Consider the following 22,249-nt stretch of genomic DNA (forward strand, 5'->3'; position numbering starts at 1 on the left):
ACACTTATCTAAGGGGAATTCAAGGCTGGTGACAGGTACTGTCTGGACTGTCCAGAGGGACATTTATGCGTCTGTAAATGAAAGAGAAGCCCTGACACTGAGAAGATGAACTTTGTGTTGTGCATCAACATGAGTTACCTGTTCTGGAAGGAACAGCTTCCAGAGGCAAGTGAAAGAATCAAGACTCAACTGATGTCTTGTCTCTCTTCTGAGATGGCCAAGGACCTGAACCATTTAGTACTGTGTCTGGATTATGAGGATGTTTTGTCAATCATCAGGAATTAAACAAATGTATGTTAGAAAAAACAAGAGCTATGTGTGCTTTGTAACATTTTCATTTTGAAGCCTGAAAAACAGAATAAATAGGATTCTGGTTTCTAGATCTTACTTCTGCAGCAGTGGCCAGCAAGAAAGATGACATTGTATGACACATTCTTTGAGGCACAGGCTGTCTTTCCATGTACAGGCCTATGGTACTTTGATTTGCTGGCACATGGCCACTTCTTCTAGTAGTAATATTAAGCAAATAGGTGTCTTACTGTGAAGTATTCTGACACAATTGAAGATGTAAGAAATTAAGTTGTCTTAATTAAATTCTACTTTAGAAAGGCAGGATGTTCAGTTTCATCTATGGTGTTATCATTTGGGACAGACAGATGCATTTGGAGCCTTCAGCCAGTGACATGCGCTGCTAGTCCAGGGCTGAGACTGCTGGAGATGATAGGCAGGAGACCCTTCCTGCTGCTGATCATTCTGTCAGGGTGCTAGTCAAATGACAGCCATCCCCACTGCAGTGCCAGGTTAGTGGAGACAGGTTTTAAAGTAGTTGCCTTCCCTTTTTTGTAAGGGCAAAATGAGTCAGTGCAGATAGTCTGGCTATATTCAGTTATTTTCTCTTCTTTCTGCATGCAGCAGCTGCTTGACTTCGGAGAGGAGGTAGTGCTGAACTAGACAAGCACAGTGAACTCCTGCCTGCAGAGCAGAGTAAACTTACTTTTAGGAAAAACTAAAATTGTGTCTTGTATCAAGAATCACAGAACGGGAGGGTTGGAAGGGACCTCTGGGTCACCTAGAGCAGGTTGCACAGGAACGCGTCCAGGCGGGTTTTGAATGTCTCCAGAGATGCAGACTCCACCACCTCTCTAGGTAGCCCGTTCCAGTGCTCTGCCACCCTCGAAGTAAAGAAGTTCCTCCTCATGTTTAGGTGGAAGTTCCTATGCTCAAGTTTGTGCCCGTTACCTCTTGTCCTGTCACCGGGCACCACTGAGAAGAGCCTGGCCCCATCGTCCTGACACCCACCCTTTAAGTATTTATAAGCATTGATAAGATCCCCCCTCAGCTGTCTTTTTTTCCAGACTGAAGAGACCCAGATCCCTCAGCCTTTCTTCATAAGAGAGGTGTTCCAGTCGCCTAATCATCTTGGTAGCCCTTTGCTGTACCCTCTCCAGGAGTTCCCTGTGCCTCTTGAACCGGGGAGCCCAGAACTGGACACAGTTGCTTGTCCAGAGAAGCTGTTACTAATGTAGCCTTCTAAGCAGAGTCATCTGCGGCAAGAAACTGGTAGAGAAGCAGTCTTGACTTACCTTGGCACTTTTTATTGCTGAGTTTTTTTTAGCTGTCTGATAGCATATGCAGTCAAGAGTCATAATCTTAATTTTTCTCCCAGTGCTCTCAAGATTATTTTTCATTCTTCATCCCAGAGCAGACTTTTGTTCCATATCCCAGCATCTTCCTCTTAGTCTCCCCATTCTTCTGTGTTCAAGCAACTCAGCTTCCAAGCAGGACTTGTGAAGAGCACATCTTTCCTAAGCCAAGCATGGATCTGTACTGCCAGGTTAATTTTGCCACTGAGCAAAGTCTGATTCTTTGTTCCAGCTGCACCGATTCTACAAGCGCTGGTGCAGGAAGATGATATGCCTAAACTGCTCCAATGTAACTTTCATAAGTCTTTTCTCTGTTGCCCTGTTTGGCCATTGAAAGACTTTTATGTGCCTTCCCCATGTCTTCTGACTTAAATGTCTTGTTCATACCCGAGTGCTACCTCTTCTCAGCGATTGCTCAGCAGCTCAACAATGAGAGGAAAATAGCATCGCTTTTCCAGGTCATTTTCTAGCCCCATTAAGGTTCCCAGCCAGGCTGGTTTGAAGGATTCTGTTAATTTGGGGTTGGTAGCCGGAAGGAGAATGGAAAATGTATCCACATGTTATCTTGTTACTGTAGTAGCTGTGGAAATCTATAGATCTTCATTATTATCTGCTTAGGTGAAGTTAATGATTAGGAGACAGTGATGAAATTACTTCCCTGATATCTTCCCCCTACAAGGCTTCAGCTACTAATAACTTACAACTTTACTTGTGTGTTCTTCCTTGTTTCCCTCTACTCTACAAATACTCCAGGGTCTTCCAATCCTACTTCTTTTAGATCCATCTTCTGTTCGCAAGGCAAGGTTCTTGCAAGGCTACCCCAAATTAATTCTTGTCAGCTTTTCCTCTCTTTTTGTGTTTTGTCTCACTTTGGGTCCTAGAGAAGCCAACACAAATATGGTAGTAATTTTTAGAACCAAGCAAGAAAATTGCTTGGAGAATTTTGCCTTCTACTGCGGTAGCTGTGTGTGTGGACTTGAATTCAAGTATCTTTTATCATTGTGCTTTGACCTTTTGCGACTGTGCCATCTTTCTGCAGCTGAGAGTGGAAAATGTCTTCTGTGCAGATTGACAGCTGATAGGAGTGAAGAGGTGAGTAGTATTTTTACATCCTTACTGAGTTTAGGATTAGAGTTAGCAGTTCTTAAGGATTTTCTTTTCTAAGGTGGGAGCTTAATTCCTTTTTTAGGTGTTTAGCAAGTAGGTGGTATTAACATGATGCAGTTAAATTCCATGAGTCCTGAAGCAGACACATGTTTGCTGCTATTCACAAGAGATGGTTGAGAATTTTTCAGAAGGCTGAGTGTGTAGATTGGATCTGGGAAAAGGGATGAATGTGAGTAGGATCTCAGCACGTACCGCAGCCATAAACTGCTAGATCTGAAAAGCAGTCTTGAAGCTGTGGTAGTGCTTTATTTCATGATCTGAGATACCTTGTGCTATGAAATATGAGTTCCTGGACTCCAGGCATTCAGAAGCATCTGAAGCATCCCAGTGCACATACATACAGGCTTTTCTGTCTTCAGGAACCTAAAGTCTTACACTTATGTTGACTAATAAATGTAGGCAAGTTTTGAATATGCTTTCCTATATTGGAGCAATGAATCTGTTTGTTGGTTGCGTTGGGGAAACTGTTCAATAGAGCATGGTCGTTTGCACACAGCGCAGTCACAAAAGGAAACATGGAAGAAAGGTATAAACATAATATTAAATAGATCTACTTTCAGAGGGGCTGTGTAAAGGCTGGAACTGAGCATGCCCTGTGGAACTGTGATAAATGATTGGCAGACTGCAGGTAGGAATTCTGAATCCATCAGTAGTGTTTGTAAAAGGTCGTCTCAGTGTAAAAGTGAACCCAGTCAGAAGAAGGAGGTGGGGGGGAAATATCCATTCCCTTCAAGTAGAGGGGAAGAGAGGGCAAACCAATAAGGACAACATATGAGTAGGTTGTGTATCTTTATATTCCTATACATCTGTAGATAGAATTAAAAATTGTGTAGGCATAACGGGTTGATTTGTCTTAGTTAAAGCAGATACCTGTGGTCCAGTCCAATTTGGAGTGCGGGAGAACAGTCCAGTTCTGTGATCTGGGGGAGAGGCAGTAAGAAGCTCAGAAAGAGTTAGAAAAGAACCAAGGTGATAGCAGCTGTAGTCAGAGGAGACGTGGGGCATCCAGCTCCTTGGCTTATGGTCTGGAGTGCATGAAGCTGCAGCTGGGAGCACATGTTCCAGTTGGAAGAACAGTGCTGGGAAAGTCCCCTGGGACTGTACCTTCATAAGCTGACTGATTGGAAAAGGAGGGAGCTGTAGGACACAGCAGTAAAAGCTTACGGACCAATGCTGAATTAAGAAAATGATGTCTGAAGAGATAAGAGGCTTCCTTCAATGGCAGGCAGAAATAGCCCAGCAAATAGCAGTTCTGTGTGGGGCACAACTGTTGAGTTTTTGCTGTATTTAAAAGAGCTTGTGAGTGTCCAGCTTACCACCTTTCAGAAGGCTGAGAGTTTCAGTCACGTTCCCCTGTGGGAAAGCTCTGGTGCTGCCTTCTTGGGACACACAGCACATAGTCAGATGAATGAGTCTGACGTGGGGGGTGTCATAAACTGCCAAACAGTAGAGGTTTATGGTGGATCTGATGCTTCAGGTTTACAAAAGAGAAAAATGGCAGGTGTGCATAAAACATGAAGATAGTGTATTTGTAGTTGTAACCCAAACGCTAAGCTTCCTGATACCTTGAGGAAATAACAGCACTAAAAATGTAAGCGTTCTTTTAGAAAGATGTAAATAGGAAGGAAGCATCCAATATAGTGGAGGGGTATGTCTGCTGTGTAGGAACTGGGCCCTAAAACCTAAGTTTTTGTTTACTTGTTATTCAGGACAGAGAAATTTGACTGATCTATGAAGACAAATTTACCTGAGTGATGTGCTTAGGGTTGCTTCTTGTTGTGGATGGAGTGATGCACTTCACTCGTAGAGAGAAGCAGCGAACAATTTATTGATGTAAAACAGGGATTTAACAAAGTTTGATAGTAAATGCAACAGAGTTTTAACAAGATTTCAATGACAAGGCACACTTGGTTATGTACTGCACAGCAGACAGGGTCACACAGAACTGCCAGGGAGATCCTCCGCTTGAGCGACGAGGTTCAGAAGGGACCCTCTTGCTTTCTGAACTTCTCAGAGAGGAGTTGAGGTGCAGCTGGATCCAATATCCTAGTTGCAGACTTGGTCAGTGGTTTATGTCTAAAGGATTATATGTGCACAATCAGTCCTTTATATCACTTAGTTAAGACTTCAAAGTTTGGCATACTGTGGACCTCTTACTGAGGATCTGTTGTGGCAAGGAAGCTCTGAATCTCGAGAAGTAACCTTGAGAGGCGTCTCTGCTCAAGGGGAGATCCTGGCGTGCAGCCTGCTGCTGCCAGGACTGTTCACGATTTGTGGGGGCAGGGTGATTGACTTATATTCATATTTGCATATCAACCACAGTACCAGCATTGCTCAAGTTAGCCCTTGGCTATTGTGTTGTTATCCGTCTCCTCAAAACCACTTTGAGCCAGACGCAGCTGTCACGACTAGGTGAACCCCTTGTGACCACCGTGGCTGATTATCGCTTGGGCAGGGTTATGGGCGATAAAGGTCAGGCTGGGGACCGGGGCAGAGCACACCATCAGAGTTGTTTTTTCTGAATTGAAATAAACCTGAACAATACAGTACAAAACTTACCATTAATTTATTTGCCCATACAGTATATTTCTACTGCCAATTACGTACTTTGCAAGGCAGTGATGGCATGATTAATCCATCACTGGTGTACAATCCATTGTACACTAACTGGTGGGCACTAGTGGGAGAAACTGCAAAACTGGTCAGAGGAGCTGCCTTTCCCAGCTGTAGACATGGTTGCCTACTTGAGGATCTTGTCAGACGTAGTGAGGTGGTTAGTAGGATTCTGAGATTTATCCTCTTCTACGCTTACTTCCCAGGACATTTCTACCTCTGAGGACCTGTGTGAACTTGAAATTAAGAAGATCAGGTAGCTACCGTCTTGGAGGCTGGGATCCACAAGGATTCCTTTGATGAAAAAGAATAACTTAGAAATCTGAGGCTGCTCAAATTTTCTCCTCCAGGGATCTTAGGAGGAAACTTGAGGAATCACAGCCTGGCAGATAGCAGATAGTGCTTGGAATACCTGGTTCTTCGCATCTTAGCAGTAGTTTAATGTTAGGAAGGAAAATATATATTGAGGAGGAAAAATTATTTTCTCTAAAATTGCCATCAAGAGAATTCCAAAAGGGGAAAGAGAAGAAAACTTCCTATGACAGTCTCTGGCTGTGTTTTTGAGGGTGCTTAAAAGTGTGCTCCCTCTCTCTTTATGCAGTGTCTTCTGTTTGCAAGGTTTAAACCTAACTCAGCTTAGACCGAGGTGCTAGGTTTCTTTATGGTCTGCAGCAGTTCTGTTCCTCCTAGATGAAGAGTGACTGTAGTTGCTCGCTGCAGGTGTTTACACTATCCAGTTACCTACTATCAGTTGAATGCTGGGAGTTTATAAAGGCTTGTGCTGTAGTGAAGAGCAATAAAAGGAGAGGGAAATAGTTCTTTACAGTTGCGTATATGTAGCATGAATTTCCGGTAAAAGAAGCAGCTAACTTTCTGAAATGCTGCTTTGAGCTTTACCTGTAGCAAACTATGAGAGACTGCCTTGGATCTGTCAACAGTTCTATTTTTTTTTTGTGTGTGTGTCTTTTTACATACAGTGCTGTTCTTCACAGATTTAAGTGACTTGGATTGGGTCAGGGTATTAGCAGGCTAGGATTTTAGAGACTCTTACTTCACTGCCTTGGTGATAATATTTTTCTCTGCCAAGCTTAATTTTCAATGTGAAATGTGTTTGGATTTTTAGTCTTTTTTTTTTTTTTTTTTTTTTTTTTTTCCAAACCTGGCTTTCCTCCGTTGCATGCTGATTCTGGCTTGTTACTGCAGCTTGTTCAGAAGAGCTGGGCTAAGCATATTTGTTTGTTACTGTTACTGACCTCTGTGAGTTGTCCAAATCAATTTATTATAGTAGTGTTGGAGTAGACTGGTGTATTTGCTTTTCATTTTGCTTTGGAAAGAAGATGGGAGCATTTGCTAAGAAGAAACAAACCAACCAACCCTTTTCAAAAAAGAACTGTCTGAATTTACAAACGGCTTTAAGAAACCAGGTAAGATGGGTGATATATAATGTCTTGACCTTAATGTTGTCTCTTCTTTACATCAGTTGGCTCTCCAGTGACAGTGGAAAGGCTATTGGTTATGGCAAAATATTGTAAACTGTCATCACGTTTTCAGGGTAAATTCCCTCTCTCCATTCATCAGTCTGTTTTGGGCTGCATTTTCCTGGTAAGCCATGATGTGCACTGTGTTCTCTGAATGTCAGATTTGCTTCAGTCAGCTAATACAACATGTTAAGCTCAAGCTTTCAAAAACAGCCATGAATTTTGAGTGCCACTGTACTCAAATGCCTGGTTTGAAATGAAGGGTCCCAGCTTGCAGGAGCTTACAAGTCAGGCAGTTGCCCATCAGGGAACTGTGAGCGCTCAGAGCTGAGGCCTGAGGTCATGGGCTGTAAACTTGCGGCAGCTTTTGAAAAATGTGTTCTAAGAACTCAATTCTGCTCTCGCTGCAGAGAATGAAGTCAACCTGGATTTACTGCCTCGGTTAAAACAAATCCAGCAAGTGAGCACCCAAAACTGGAGGATGACTGATACAGATTCCCAGGGCAGGTTGCGCCCCCTTGGACATGCCATCTTATTGAGGGCAGACCTTCCATAGTCCTGGCCCCCTCCTCCACAGTGTTGGTGGGAATCTCTGCCTGCTCCAACAGCAGGGTCCTGGGTTCTAAGTCTCTGCTTTGTGCTGGGGCCGCTTCAGGAGCACTTGGGCCCTTGCTGCTCGCTTGCTTGTTTGAGAGCCGTAGCTCTCTATCAGCAAATGCTGGGGACTTGGAGCAGCTTTTTCCAAACAGGGGAGGGCAGCAGGTAAGGCACAGGAGTCTCCTAGCAACAGGCTTGGAGAAGGGCATGACCTTACCTGAAAGAGATGCTGGGGAGATTCGGGGGTAATGCTTCTAGATGCCGAGTTTGGACTTGGTCATTTTTCACAGATCGGTCTTGCAAGTCTGCTACTTACTTGAGTCTTGAGGGGTCTTAACTTCTGTCAGGAACATAGGAAGCATCCTTCTTGGTCACTGTAAGTAAAGAGCTGCTGCTTTAATTTGTTCTCAGGTTGGAGAGAGTGGTCACTGTGGGCTAAGGTGTGTTTGAATAACATGGTGCTATGTGTGAGGCAGGGCATGGGAAGTATCAGCTTTCTGCACTTCTCCTGCCATTCATGAGATCACATTAGTCAGAAAACTATTCTTTAAACTATCAATGTCTTCATGTTTTCTCTTTGTTCTCTGAAAAGCCCCCCCTCTACACTCCCTCCCAAGAAAACCCTACTTTTCTCCTTCCCGTTGTGAAATGGTGCCTTCTGGGCAGCCCACACACAGGCATTACCGGTAAGAACTACACTTCCTCATCCCTTTAGCTTAGTCTGGTAATTGGATTAATTTAATTTCCTTTTGTCGTCATTCTTTTTTACTGTATCCCAATTCTCTTTGAAACAGATTTGAAAGATAGGCAGGGATCAGAGGTTGCCAGCAGGTACAGAATGAACTGGGCAAGGGAACGAGGAGTGGCAGGGAAATGATGTGCCTTCTAAGGGAAAGGAGCTAGAGACAAAAATGAGGGGAAAATGCAGATTGGAAATGGTCTGTGTTTTCTTACTCGCAATACACAGTGGTCTGAGCAGAACTCAGCGGAAGGGAGACAACGTGCATCCTGATGGAGGTGGAGTCCAGAGAGAGAAGCAGCAAAACCATGATTAATACATTCAGAACTGACCAAAATCCCAGGGCTCCAGACCTATCCTGAAAGCACTAAGAGTGAGGAATGGACATTAAGTCTGTATTTCGAGACATCTGTCTGTGGCATGCTTTTAGCTTCATTGCAGAGCTTGATTAATCAATCTGCTGAAACTATTCCACACATCAGTACAATCGATATTCTATTTTCTGAGCCACAGTTAATTGAGGCTCTCAGTTACCTGAAGGATGAATACGTCCTCAGAGTTATGACTTCAGCACATAAGTACTGCTAAGATTTTACTGCATAAATCTTTAAACACTGATGAACTAATGTCTTGGGGCCAAATCCAGCACCAGTGTTCTGTAAATCTTTACTCCTAATGATTTGTGTGAGATTTGTATGAAAATGTTGAAGCCAGATTTGCAGCACGTTCATTGAATGTTGTCCATGGTTGCAAAGGCATGCTCATTTGGTGTTTATTCCCAGGGAAAATGCAAAATTAGAGAGGAAAAATTACATTTAAAAAGGTATTGCCCAAAAATGCATGTCAATTTTCATCCACACATCCTGCGCCTACTCTACTAAAGCAGAAAAACAGAAACATGTCTGATTCTCCCAGTCTTAAGGAAGAACACAGCGGCTACAACGGTGTGCCAATGAAAGTAATTCAAAAAGTCATGAAAAACTGTTACTCCCATAAGTACTGTTTGGGTAAAAGGGTCTGAGGAAAGAGAATATCATAAGCAGAAGAGCTTACGATCAGGGGGAGGCAGGTGCCTTCTACTTCAGAGTTATCTGCTGCTTGCAGTTCTGTCATTTGGAGGGACTGCAGTATCCTACTACATATGTGCCTCCTCTGTCTGCAGTTACTCTTTCAACTTCAAACTAATTATGACATGTGACATAGGTTTATAGATGTATCTAAGGCAATTCTTAGAAATACGAACATGCATGTTATAAAACTAAATATTAGTAAATACTTCAAATATGAATTTGTAAAATAACACTGTGCCCTACATTTTTAACTAGCAGAAACAACCAGGTACTAAGAATAAGGAAATTCCGGCAGTAGTTCAAGTTCACCTGCAGTCAGTCAAGTAGCTGACAGAATTTATAGCCTCGGGCCATCACTAATCAGGGGAATTGTCTTGTGGAGGTTTTTTGTTTGTTTTTTCTTTTATTGGGACTTCAGAGTTAATTCAAAGTATCTTGACGAGATCTCATTATACCCATCCAGAGGCTGTTAGGTCTAAATAATTCTGCTGGTGTAGAGGGAATAGAGGCAATCTGGGAGAGACTTTTTGAAGCACAGTTTGGCTTGGTAGCAGGGAAACAGGCAGAAACTACTGCAAAGGAGAGCTTTGGAAAACAAAAAAAAAAAAACAAAACAAAACAAACAAACAAAAACAAAACCAAAAAAACCCCAAAAAACCAAAAACACGAACCAGGCGGGGTTCAGAAACTTAATCAGGCATGAATATGACATGCACTGATGTCTCCCCTGCAGTGCTTGTGTGTGACAAATCTGCCACTATTTCTTGGTCTCCCGTTATCCACACAAGCAGCGCAGTCGAGGAAAGGATTGCGTCTTCCTCCGAGGCCCATGCGTGTTTTCATAGACTTGCCTTTTTTCTTCTATCAGCAAGCTGGGAAAGAAAGTCCTACTGGACAAAGGGAAAATTTCTGTGCTGGCTTAGCTCAAGCTCCCTAATAACATTATGTTAGAAGAACTGTTTCTACTTTAGCTGCTTGAAATATAATTTGCTGATGATGGAAAGTATTTCCATAGCTGTGAATTTAGAAGCTCCCTGTTTTTCACAGAACAACACAGTGTGAGCAGGCTCAGTACGAGCATGGCCATCCATGTGCAGCTCCTGGGCAGCCCTCTGCCCTACCCTGACTTTACAGTCGCTCCCTGCGGCTCCCAACATTGTCCCTCTTCTCCCAGCCCCTCCCCAGCTCTGGTCCCTCAGCTTAGCTTTCAGAGGGCTGGGGGATCTTAAATCCCCTGTTGACAAAAAAAAAAAATTGTCTGTGCTGAGACAATTGCGTAGGTGGCAGTTGTGTTTCTGGTTTTCAGGAAGCTGCTGCCCATCCCACTGTAACTACCTCAGTGATGAATGTCATTTGTTTTCCTCAGGAGACTGAATAGCTGTGATGCGTTCAGAGCTTTTTCGTCTGTATTACTGTCACTCCATTAAAAGTCTTGCATCACCAAGTTCAATTATCTACTTAAGGCTTTTCACAAATCTGCATCTCTTACTGAATCCAGTCTTGGCCTTCTGTTTGGATGCTTCCCCCACTAATATCCTGCAACTACTTTTCATCTCAATCCTTTTATCGTGAATTGCTGTCCAATAAAACAATACTTTTCGCCTTTCTTTCCCTCTTGAGACCTTCTTGTGCTGTATTGCCTACCAGGCACCAGCCAGTTCTGAATGGCTAGGAAATAAGATGCTTGGGAACAGCTGCAATTTTAATTGTTTTGTAAATGCTCAAGTGGCTTGTAACCATTACATTGTGCAGTCCCCAACTTGTGCAATGATGTGCTGTTGCTTGTTGTAGTCCCTAGGTATCCTCCATTCCCTTCTGCTCCTTACTGTGTACTTTTTGTTTTATTTTGAATGAAATATTTTACAGGAGGAACTGTGATTTACAGATTTGCTTGGTGCCTAGCACAGTGGAACCAGTTTGTGTTTGGGCTACCATAGTTAGGCATCTGCCCTGTCTTGGGATGCTCTTAATCAGCAGCCAGCCTGCGAAGACTCTTTCAAGCATATTGTAAGAAGGAAGTTCCCATCGAGGCTGGACTGACTGCGTATGTGACAGTAGAAGGCAAATACTGAGACAGTGTCAATGCATTGATGCTTGTCTCCTTGCAGTTGTGGTGAAAGGCTCAGGATTCAAAAGAAGTCAATAGTGGTCTTTGCGATGGATTAATTTGTATTGTAGATGCTTTCCCAGACCTGCTCTAGATTCAGTATTAGACTTCTAGTGTAGTCACTAGATATTTTGCAAAGTTCAAAAAAGAAATAGAGAATAAAAGGATAATTATTAAGTATGTGGTGTAGAACCAGGAAAGAAAAATCTTTGTTGTACAGAGGAAATAGTGTGGGGTAGATAGTGTGTGGCTTGCTGGATATATTTGTGTGAGTCTGGCTTTGGTGGGCAGGTGTAAGGCAACGGAAATAATTGGTGACAGGATCCCTGTAATAAGAAGGGAGGGACTGAGAGGGAAGGACCTTGTGCACATTTGATCCAACTCTGTGAAGAGATTTTCAAAATTACAAGGAAAACCTTAGAGATAGTACTGCATGCTGTGGATGCTCCCGGCTAACAGTTAAATACAATTCATGTAAAGCTGTAGAGGGAAGTGCAAAGGCTAAGGACCACAAGTGGAAACGCTTAGAAAGGCTTATTGAAAAGAAAGGAAAACCATACAACCCTGTGGAAGCTTAGTAAAAGCTTCCAATAATTTTTTTCCCTGGAGAGTGACGTTCCGTATTTCCTCAGTGCCTTACCTAGCAATAGGTATGACTTCTAAGGCCTCTGCATCTTTTGATGTCTGTCTCCTCAGATACAAAAAACTTTTCCCTTCCTGCGGCAGCCATGTATTCCCATTCTGACGAAAGATACCTACAGTCCGTTTCCTTCTTACCGCTTTCCTTCTTACGGCTGAGAATGCAGGAATGATATGAGGATTTGAACCCCTAAGCTTATCAACTCTGCTGGCAGACCAACCAGGTAGCGTTATGTTGACAAACTCTCATTCTCCTCAGAGAGAAAGCTTGTGGTGCCCTTACGCATCAGCTTCTTGTGGACTGTGTGGAGATACACCCCATGCATATTTCCCATGTGCCACCTCCACTGCTGTCGTGGCAGCGTCTCTTGGGACTGAAATGTTAGGAGACATGAGGGAATTCCTGGTGACTCTTAGTGTTTCATCCACAAGCTCACAATGTACTGTTGACCCAGATCTGTAGCATCTGATGATAGTTCAGTGTCCTGTGTAAAATGGATTGTGCCACGAGGAAATAAGTCTTTGTTCAAGCACCTGAATCATATGAACTGCCAAGACTTCGGTTGTTTGGCTGTCTGTTTAAGAGGGAATAATCATGGATACAGCTCTGTCCTTTACACGTTCAATATTCCCTGGTGAATATTCTGCATATGTTCTTTATGTTCATTATTATAGTTCCTTTTTCCTTATAAATGTTTCTATTCTGTCATCTCCTATGAGAATTTCAGTCATACTGCGTATTAATACTTTGTTCAGAGAGGCACCGTGTTTCCAGGGCAGGGCAAGAACAGTCTTTTTCCAGATGGCATTGGAATGACTGCACGTAACATCAGTGTGGTCTTTTCCTAGCACCTTCTGCCACAGAGCTGACAAGTGCAGAGCAAAGAAGTTAAATAGCGCTTGATGAAGAGTCAAGAGAACCCCAACTCGAAAGAGTACGTTTCTAAGAATGAAAGAGGTCAAATTCCCCCTGTGGTGTAAATATGTAAGACTTCAATTAAATTATGCTTAAAATCAGCTTGGGCCAGTGACTGTGGTGTAGCAGAGCAATGTGTAGGACCTTGTAAATCTCTATAAAAACTGTAAAAACTAATCATGCTGAAACAGTTTGGTGATAAGCAAATTGTGCCCTTTTAAAACCTCTTCACCAGCTTTCTTCCTGTAGAGACAATTAGAGTTTGTTCTCACTTCCTATTTATCATGACTAACCACCTCTCTCAATTCTCAGCTGTTCCTTTTTATTCTCCTCCTTTGTGTTTTGCTGTCCTGAAGCGAAATCTGAATAGAGTTCAATGGCTGTCTTGTGCTTTTTGACTTGGTATCAGGCAGTCTGACACCATAAGAAAATTATTTTCTAAATCCTAGCCATACAATGGATGAATTCTTTAACAGAAGAAGTAACAGTTCAGCTGAATAATGGATGCAAGGTGTGGTGTCTGAAAGTGTAAAACCTCTGAAACTTTCTCCTCCGGTTGCCTTTCTGTAGCTCCCATCAAAGCTCAGTTTTTCACTACAGTAAAGATTTTGAGTATAAAGACAGTAGGTGACAGCCAGAAGGGCCCAGGTTTTCAATGCTGTGTTCATGTAATCTCTTCCATATTACATTCGGAAAAGTAGGGTACAGCGCTGTTTCTTGAAAAGAGCAAAAAGGTCATGTGGGCTGCTTGTGAGATGTCTGTATTTTTTTCTACTGACTTGCAACCAGTAAATTCTTTAGCAGCCTCACCCTTGGCAAAGGCCTTGTACCTGTCAGCTCCCTCCTCACCACCAACGCGATACCAGCTGCATCCCGCGTCTCAGGCAGAGCAGTGTACATTGTCCAGGCCCATTCTGAGAGTCGGAGCCTGGTAAAGTGCCACCTTACCCCAGGACCTAAAATTTGCTGTGGTAAGAATAAGACGACTGAAAATTCGCATCTTTCTCAGATTCGTCCTTTATGGATGTTACGAGTTTGTGTGCGTTGCCATCTGGGGGATAAAGACTTGTGACATCCTTGTTGACATCTCTCTCTTTCTCTCTCTCTCTCTCTCTCTCTCTCTTCATTTCAGAGTGCCTGCCGGGGTGTGTGCAGAAGAATGGCTGCGGCAGAACCTCTGACTGCTTTCTCCCGGTGGTACCTCTACGCCATTCACGGCTATTTCTGTGAGGTGATGTTCACAGCTGCCTGGGAGTTTGTGGTCAACTTTAACTGGAAGTTTCCAGGTGTTACCAGTGTGTGGGCACTCTTCATCTATGGCACCTCCATCCTCATTGTGGAGAAGATGTATTTGTATCTCAAAGACAAGTGTAACATTATAGTGCGCTGCTTCATTTACACACTTTGGACATACCTCTGGGAGTTCACCACCGGCCTCATCCTACGCCAGTTCAATGCCTGCCCATGGGACTATTCCCAGTTCGATTTTGACTTCATGGGCCTGATCACCCTGGAGTATGCCATCCCATGGTTTTGTGCTTCTTTCATCATGGAGCAGCTGGTGATCAGAAACACCCTGCGCTTACGATTTGATGAGACTGCCGAGCCGGGGGCCCCCACTGTCCCCGTTGCCTTGGCCAACGGCCATGTGAAGACTGATTGAGCAGTGAGTGACTCAGAACCTCGCTTAGCAATCTGAGAGAGCCCAGACCTCTGCCAAGGACTGTCAGTTCTGGCTCTCAGGTACTGCTCCTTGCTGTATGATAAGATTCATAAACCCCATTTTTCTAATGGGGGTGTGCATGGGATATACCAGAAAAAAGTGGAACCAATAGATTTTCTATGGATTTTACTCTTTGGGCTCTAAGGACCAATATCAGTTACTTGTTAGTTAGGTCATTTCTGATTTTAACTTATTACAGATGAAAGCAGTCCTTTTGCTTACACTTTTATGTGGAGAAAGAAGAAAAAGAAATGCTACGGTGGAAATGCATATAAAAAGAGAAAAAACTAAATAGTGGATGGGCATGGACACGCCAGCTAAGTTAGTGATTGGCTTATTCCATTAGGCAATATTCAGGTGCTTGCTTGCAACCAATACCTCCCATGGGACCTGAGATGCTGCAGGAACAAGGAAAATCCATCTGCTGTTGAGAAGAACCTAAAGACTGGCAATCTGCTGGGGAGGTAGATGGTGTTTCCCCTTCGAGGTCCCATTGGCCTCTCCCCAGGTTCTTTGTTGCACCACGAAATAATCTGGTGCTGGACATCTTGCTGAATTTATACAGATCTTGTACTTTTTGAAATCTCAGTCCTGATACTCATTAGAAATTTTTTCTTTTTTTTCTTTTTTCTTTTTTTTTTTTTAATAAAGGCCTTTTTTGCCAAGTGAATTTTACCGTAATCTGTGCAATCTGAATCTTGGCAAAAGGCGCAAGAAATAGCGTAAGTCTTCCCATCTCCTTTGTCCCCCCAAAGCAGACCTTGCCTGAGGGTCTGCTGCAGATTCCAGCTCCACTCTCAGCCGTGCAAACCTTGCAGAGACTGTACAGGCCACAAGAGTTTTCTGCCTTCCTTCCCAGGGATTCCTCTGTTTCTGGTGATGTTGATGACTTAGTCTGGCTGCAGCCCATTGTATTTGAAGGTCAAAACCTTCATGTGGCTAACATGGTATCCAAGATTCGGTCCTCTGGCACTGACTCTCGCCTTCCTTCGGCACTGGCAGGTTTTGGCTCAGTTCTACCCAGTGTTTTCCTCAGTGTATCAAGAGGATTTGCTTTTTCTTCCCAAATTCTGCTTTAAGTAATCACAGCCATATTGTCAGGACAATAATGATCCCCCCGTGGCAGGGGGGTTGGAACTAGATGATCTTTAAGGTCCCTTCTAACCTGAACAATTCTATGATTCTATAATTGGAGGCAGCAAGAGATATGCCATGTCGCCTGATTCATTATTTAAAAAAAAAAAAAGGGGGGGGGGAACTCCCTCTCTGAAGAGCACTTCTTTGTACTCTGCCTGAGTGAGGCTTCGAGTTAGAGTGCAAGAGCAGCAGTAGAGAGGTGGAGCAGGAAGGAGTGCTGTAGAAATACCTGCACTGGGGACAGTTTGAAGTTTAACCTGCTGGGGACATTTGAGGAGCATAGGGGAAGCTGTAGTGCAGGGAAAGTGCTTGAATGGTGGCAGCCACAGTTTCATAATTCATTCTGGCAAATCTTGGCTTTTGAAGTTAGCAACAAACATGGAGCTTCCAGCTGTCAGGTGTATCTCACTCCTAACTGGTTCATGGGGCAGGTTTGCTTTAGTTGCCCTGTAGGGACAGATTAATTTCAGTTGTTCTTCAACAGGGCTGCACCAGGGTCAGTTTGGCTTGAAATGCAAATGTGTTGGTGTGGTTGTGGGATTCCACTCTCATATTGGAAATGGCCAGGCTATTTCTGTGGGGGTCACCTGTCTCTGGTAGGGAGTGCTCAGCCGTGAACCTGCTCCTTGCCCTGGGGCATCCATTCCTGAAGCGAAAAGCACTCCTGGCTCTGTGAGGAGAATTGCTTGTTGGTTCTGCTCTTACGAAGGCAGTGTTAATCCTTTTGTATCACACAGAGTGCAATTATTTTATTCCTCCCCCTTCTCACATGGCATCCGTTGCTGGCAACGGACACACAAAAACACTAGCGGCAAGGAGTTAATCAAATCTGCCCTTGGGTATGCAATGTCTCCTGAAGCACCCAGAATACTTGGGTGGGTATTTAGAGTTCCCTTTTTATAGTTCATTAAATTAAAAGAGAACAGACACGGAACAGATTATTTTTTTCATGCTGTGATGCGAGTATTGTGAAATCAGAGGAACAGTATGTCGTTTATCAGCCTTGATGGTCTCAGCCGTGTAGACCCAGGCAAAATAGTCAGCTGACACTGCACATGGGGGGAAAAAAAGAGATGAGATTTGTATGTGGGATAATGTGGATAAGCTCTACGGGACCAGAACAAGAAGGTGGGAGTTGGGATCTTACCATTTTGGCCCCAGTTCTGACAGGGTCACTAAATGCAGTGTCTAAAGCTGTGTTGTCCTTGCAGCATAGCTTAATTGTGGTGTCGTCCTGCTTCCTGCACCACCTCTGCCTCATCTGAAACCCTCAGCCTTCACAGAAACATCCTTAGGATCCCTGCTTTCTCCTTAGCTGTTAAAAAACTCTAAAAAGGTAAAAGGAGTTAGCCATGTGGTTTCGTGACTGCCGGCTGCAGCTGAGACTGGGGGAGGAGGGGCTGGTGCACAGTCACAGTCATGTGTCTTGACTACAGAAGCTCCCCACTAAATGACAGTGTTTTTTCTCTGTGATGTAATGTTTAGGTGCTCAAACTATGGAGGTGTCATGGTTTAACCCCAGCCAGTAACTAGGACCATGCAGCTGCTCGCTCACTCTCCCCTGTTGGGATGGGGGAGAGAACTGGAAGAGTAAAAGCAGGGAAAAAAAACACATGGGCTGAGATAAAGACAGTTTTAATACGTAGAGCAAAAGTCGTGCACGCAAGCAAAGCAGCACAAGGAATTCATTCCCTGCTTCCCAGGGACAGGCAGGTGTTCATCCATCTCCAGGAAAGCAGGGCTCCATCATGCATAATAGTTGCTAGGAAAGACAAACACCATTACTCTGAATGTTCCCTTCTTCCTCCTCCTTCCCCCAGCTTTATATTGCTAGAGCACGATGTTACACGGCATGGAATATCCCTTCGGTCAGTTGGGGTCGGCTGTCCCGGCTGTGTCCCCTCCCAGCTTCTTGTGCCCCCCCATCCTGCTGACTGGCGGGGGGGTGTGAGGAGCAGAAAAGGCCTTGACTACTCAGCAACAAACTAAAACCACCAGTGCGCTATCAACAATATTTCTCATCCCAAATGCAAAACATAGCACTACACCAGCTGCTAGTGAGAAAGCAACTCTATCCCGGCTGAAACCACGACAGGAGGGGTTTCCCAGCAGCATCCAGTATCTTATTCCATTATGCTTATTGCCTGTGCTATTGTAACGCCTATTGTAGTCTGCTTTCCACCGATGTCTGACAGGTACCACCCGGCTATTGCACCCTCATAGAGTGGTAATTTACACCCGGAAGTGCACTTTACTTGCAGCTTGCACACCAGAAACAGACTGGGACCCCGCAAATTCTTAAATCAATTAAAATAATTTTACAAAATACCATGTACCTAATGCAGCAGGATTAGCCAGACTTCTCCTTTCTGAGCAATGTGGCTACAGTCAGAGCTTTGTCTTTTCTGCAAAATCTCCCTTTTTAATACATGTGATGCTTCTTATAATGTCTTACAGAAGTGCCCAGAGCATGTTACCGGGGTCTCAGTGGCAGCTCAGCAAGAGCTTGGGAGCTGGACTGAAGTTGTAGAGACATTTACATTAAGAAGAAAAAAACGCACAAGGCCTAACATTTCTTTGTATGTGTATCTTCCTCAGTAGATTAAAGTTGCCTGTTTTGAGTTCACCAGCAATAAAAAAAATCTTGTGATTTATCTACCTTGTCCTAACTGCAGCAAGGAGAGAATGGCCCATTGCTGCTTTGGTTTTCTGGTGGGTGGTGGGATATGGACTCCAGTTATCCCGAGGTTCCAGTTTTGCCTCCCTTCTCTTGCTTCTCTTTTGTACGGTCCACCCTAAAGGATCTCAAAGTACATGATGAGATACAGAGTCTGGTGCCCTGCACACAGGAGACAGTTCAAGCGTTACTGTGATGTCTGTTCATACTCCAAAGATCTTGCCAGAGGGAAATGGGGGATTTACAGCAGGACCAGACTGCGTTTTGGTCTTCGGTGTTACAATTGAGAGAAATGTGTACATATGTACAAGGTACTATTGCGCCTTTGGTCTGACTGCATTTTGTAATTAAAGCAGAATAATCCAATCAAGGTTTTGCTTGACTAGTCCTGTGACTATAAAAGGTAAAAAGACTGCAGGGCTTTAGCTGCCTTGAGAATTAGGAAGCGGGTGACTGCAGTCCTCCTGAGTTCAATAGTATTGCTCTGCTGATGACTGGTTTTCTGAAACCTGCACAGAAAGAAAGGGGATTTCTTCGTTCATGGGAACTTCTGCCCTTTCTGTATTATGAATAAAACATGAGCCACTGCTCAGATATGAACTGAAACCAAATGTTTTTCTATTTTAGTTTATCCTGGGCCGTGAGTACGTGCAATGTGTCCTGTATTCAAGGGGCAGGATTGCAGACCCGAGTCCTTTGCTTCAGTTCTTCTACCTGTAAACTGCAGCTGAACCACGTGAGAAGGAAACTGTTCCTTTTCCCCTTTCTTCCTGTATATCAGCAGCTACCGAATCCCTCTGTGATCCATCCCCTGTTGTAGAAGGAAGTCTGTCTTCTGGTGCAGCCCCTGCTAAATCAGAAGCTGTTCCCACCATGCATTCCCTCGCCCAGTTACTTCGGCACCCACTTACCGAGTAGGGTCACAGAGCTGGTGAGACCTCAGGAGTGTTGTCCTTGTTCAGCAAAGGGCCTCCGGTCTTCCCTTACTCCCCTCAGAGTGTCCTGAGCCATCCCCTGGGGAAGGGACGTTCCCTTCCTTCCACATCCTGCCCAGAGAATGGAGCAAGCTCTGCTGCTGCCCAGGGGCCTCTGTGCCACTCAAGGTTTTAAGCTAATGGAGGTGGTCTCTGCTTGGGCAGGGGAACATTGATTTTAAGAGCTGTAAGTCTCTGGGCTTCAGGCTTGTTACTAGCAGGTCACCCACAGGCATGATAGTGAATTTGTAACGCATGGAATGGCTTATTTCTTCTAGGATGGCAAGGGTTTGCTCCATCAAGGGTTTGGCCACTTGTTTCGCTGCTTTGGGACCTAGAGGGAAGTCACAGAAGCAGGTGGTGCCCCCAGTACCTGCTCTGCTTTTGGCCCCGTGGCAGCTAGCACAGATGCCAGAGGAAGAAGTGCTGTCTTGATGGAAGTCCTCGGGAGGGGCTGGGGATGCACCGGTTAGTTTGTGTCCAGAGGCACCACTGCTTCAGACAGAAAGCTGCACTTTGCCTCTGAGGTCGTCACTACCTGTGGAAAGGCAAAAGTTGTCTGCTTGCTGCAAAGTATGATTGCCTGAACTGACCCTGAAGTAGAAGGGATGTTCAAAATCTCTAGTTCTGTTTTTATCTAGGTGGTATCTAGGTGACTTACATCTTTGTGGAAAAATATATCACCTAAAGATATGCAAGCTAGTGCTCATTAAGCCAGTGGAGGTACTAAAAGCCATACAGTGCCGTGCTCCATCCTGCTAAGTTAATCGTGCTGAGAAGCAGAATACCTTCGCCCACAGAGCGTGCTGCCGTGTGGCTATACCACTTCCAGCACCTGAATTAGTACAAACGCCTACTCAGGAATGCATTTTGCCTTATAAATTACTCTTAATCCTGTGGGTTCCAGTGGAAATGTTTGTCAGACTAAAGAGGGAGAAAGACTGAGATACTGTATAAGCTTCATCACTGCTTATGATCTCACTTGAGAGCATTTTGTTTAAAGCTTCAGCTACTTAACTGGGACCTCAGAGACCAAATGTGGAAGGTGACTTGTCACAGGCAGGTCACCGTCATCCCGCACCCATAGACTGCATTGCACAGGGTGTGCTGTGCAGCTCCAGTGCACGGCCAGGACCAGCTTCCACCATACGAGGACTGTGATGAGTAGAGGGGGTGACACGGGCGCTGCTGGTAACAGTGGCAGAACGAGGACTGGTGGTGACATCTGTGTTTCCAGATCTTCAAGAGATGGCCAGGTTGGAAGCAGTTCTTCCATGTTCTCTGTGTTCGGGACTTCTCGCAGGTCTAAAGCAATCTGGCAGGTTTTTTTATTCTGACAGAAGCAGACCATTTCCTCGACTCCTTATTCTGCAGTCCGGGCTGCTCACTCCTTTAGTAGCCACTGGATTTTTCTGATGTGAATGGCCTTCATTAGCGTCTCAGAAAGTAGTGATTTTTAAATGGTAATCCCACATGCTTGACGTCAGTTTGTATTTATGCTTTAGTCAATTTAGGAGCTAAAGACCCTTAAGTATCTGGTGATGCTGTTTGTTTATACTGTTGTGTGGCATGCTGTCCTGCTTTGATGCTATAACGAAGGAGAAAGAGAAGGAAATACAAGCAATTTGTTCTTTAATAAAAATAAGTAAACATATGCAGTTGAGACAATATTTATTAAATATGTGAGCTGAGATATGCATAGTGCTTGTAGGTCTCTGGTCTTTCAAACGTGGGACATTTTCCAATGCAAAATTTGTGTGGTTAATTCCTTTTGCAACGTATCTATATTGCTGCTTCAGTATGGTTCTCTAACTAGTATTTTGGGGATGAAACTAACAGTATTTGCCTTTCCGTTTTCGGTGAAGGATCTCTTAAGTGCTTTTCACAAACCAATAAAATAATTCTCCCTTCACGCCTTGAAGTAGGTCAGGATTAACCCCAAATAGCACTCATCAGGAGCTGATGGAAATGTCCTGACAGCTCCCAGCCACTTCAGACCTGGGAAAGGGAGTTTAACATTTTACCTGTTCACCAAGTTTCCAGATTTGAGGAGTGAGTTAATAAAGTTCCAAGCAAGTTGGGGAACTGCGCAAGTGCTACCTAGTTTCCACCATCTGAAGCTGTCCTAGAAATGGTTTTGTGCATCATCACATCACTCCATCTGCCTAAGTCAAAGCCAGCACATGAAGGGACTGTCAGAGCTGATGGGCAGCACAGTTCTGTCTGCTGGAAAATAGGACTGATTTCCCTCTGTTTGCTACATAATCCCATCTCCATCAGTAGAGTACTTTTGGGTAAATATTGCTAGGGGCAGCAAGCCACGTTAGAGGCTAAACTGAGGTCACCATCTGCTCCATCAGCTCGTGTTGTTGCAGTTACTGCAGAGCTTATCTGTGTTACTGCTTCTGTTGTCAGACCACTCATATGATGCCACAGCTCTTCCTATTGCTCCTGTTTCTCTGTCAGCTCCTTTGGTAACCTGTCCCTTTCCATGCCTCACCTCCACTGTAAGTCCATGCTGCAATCACAGGTACCCTAAGGCTCCCATCTGAACCCCACCTTTGCCAATTTAACACAAATGGGCTGATTGCTGATGAGCTATAGCTTCCATTAAAGCCCACAACAGCTGCAGTTGTCAGTGCTTTGGAAGCTCAGAACAGAAAACATTTTCCACGCTTGCCTTCAGGCACAAGTATAGCAGCAAGTTTGCAATTATTGTTCAGTGCCTTTGCTATAACATCCACACAACGGTACATAATAGACTTTCAG

General features: G+C 44.2%; 1 protein-coding gene across 8 annotated transcripts in view; it reads left to right on the top strand.

The window, feature by feature from the left end:
• The window catches only part of TMEM229B (transmembrane protein 229B), a 42,880-nt gene extending 21,382 nt beyond the window's left edge, over positions 1–21,498 (top strand). For all 8 annotated transcript variants that reach the window (XM_063332873.1, XM_063332875.1, XM_063332872.1 and 5 more), the window contains one exon: positions 14,102–21,498. In XM_063332873.1, coding sequence (XP_063188943.1) covers positions 14,129–14,632 — 504 coding nt within the window. In that variant the 5' untranslated portion in view covers positions 14,102–14,128 and the 3' untranslated portion in view covers positions 14,633–21,498. The remainder of the gene's footprint in view (positions 1–14,101) is intronic.
• The last annotated feature ends 751 nt before the right edge of the window (positions 21,499–22,249 follow it).

Source organism: Chroicocephalus ridibundus, chromosome 4 (genome assembly GCF_963924245.1).
Source record: "Chroicocephalus ridibundus chromosome 4, bChrRid1.1, whole genome shotgun sequence".
Classification (NCBI taxonomy): Eukaryota; Metazoa; Chordata; class Aves; order Charadriiformes; family Laridae; genus Chroicocephalus; species Chroicocephalus ridibundus.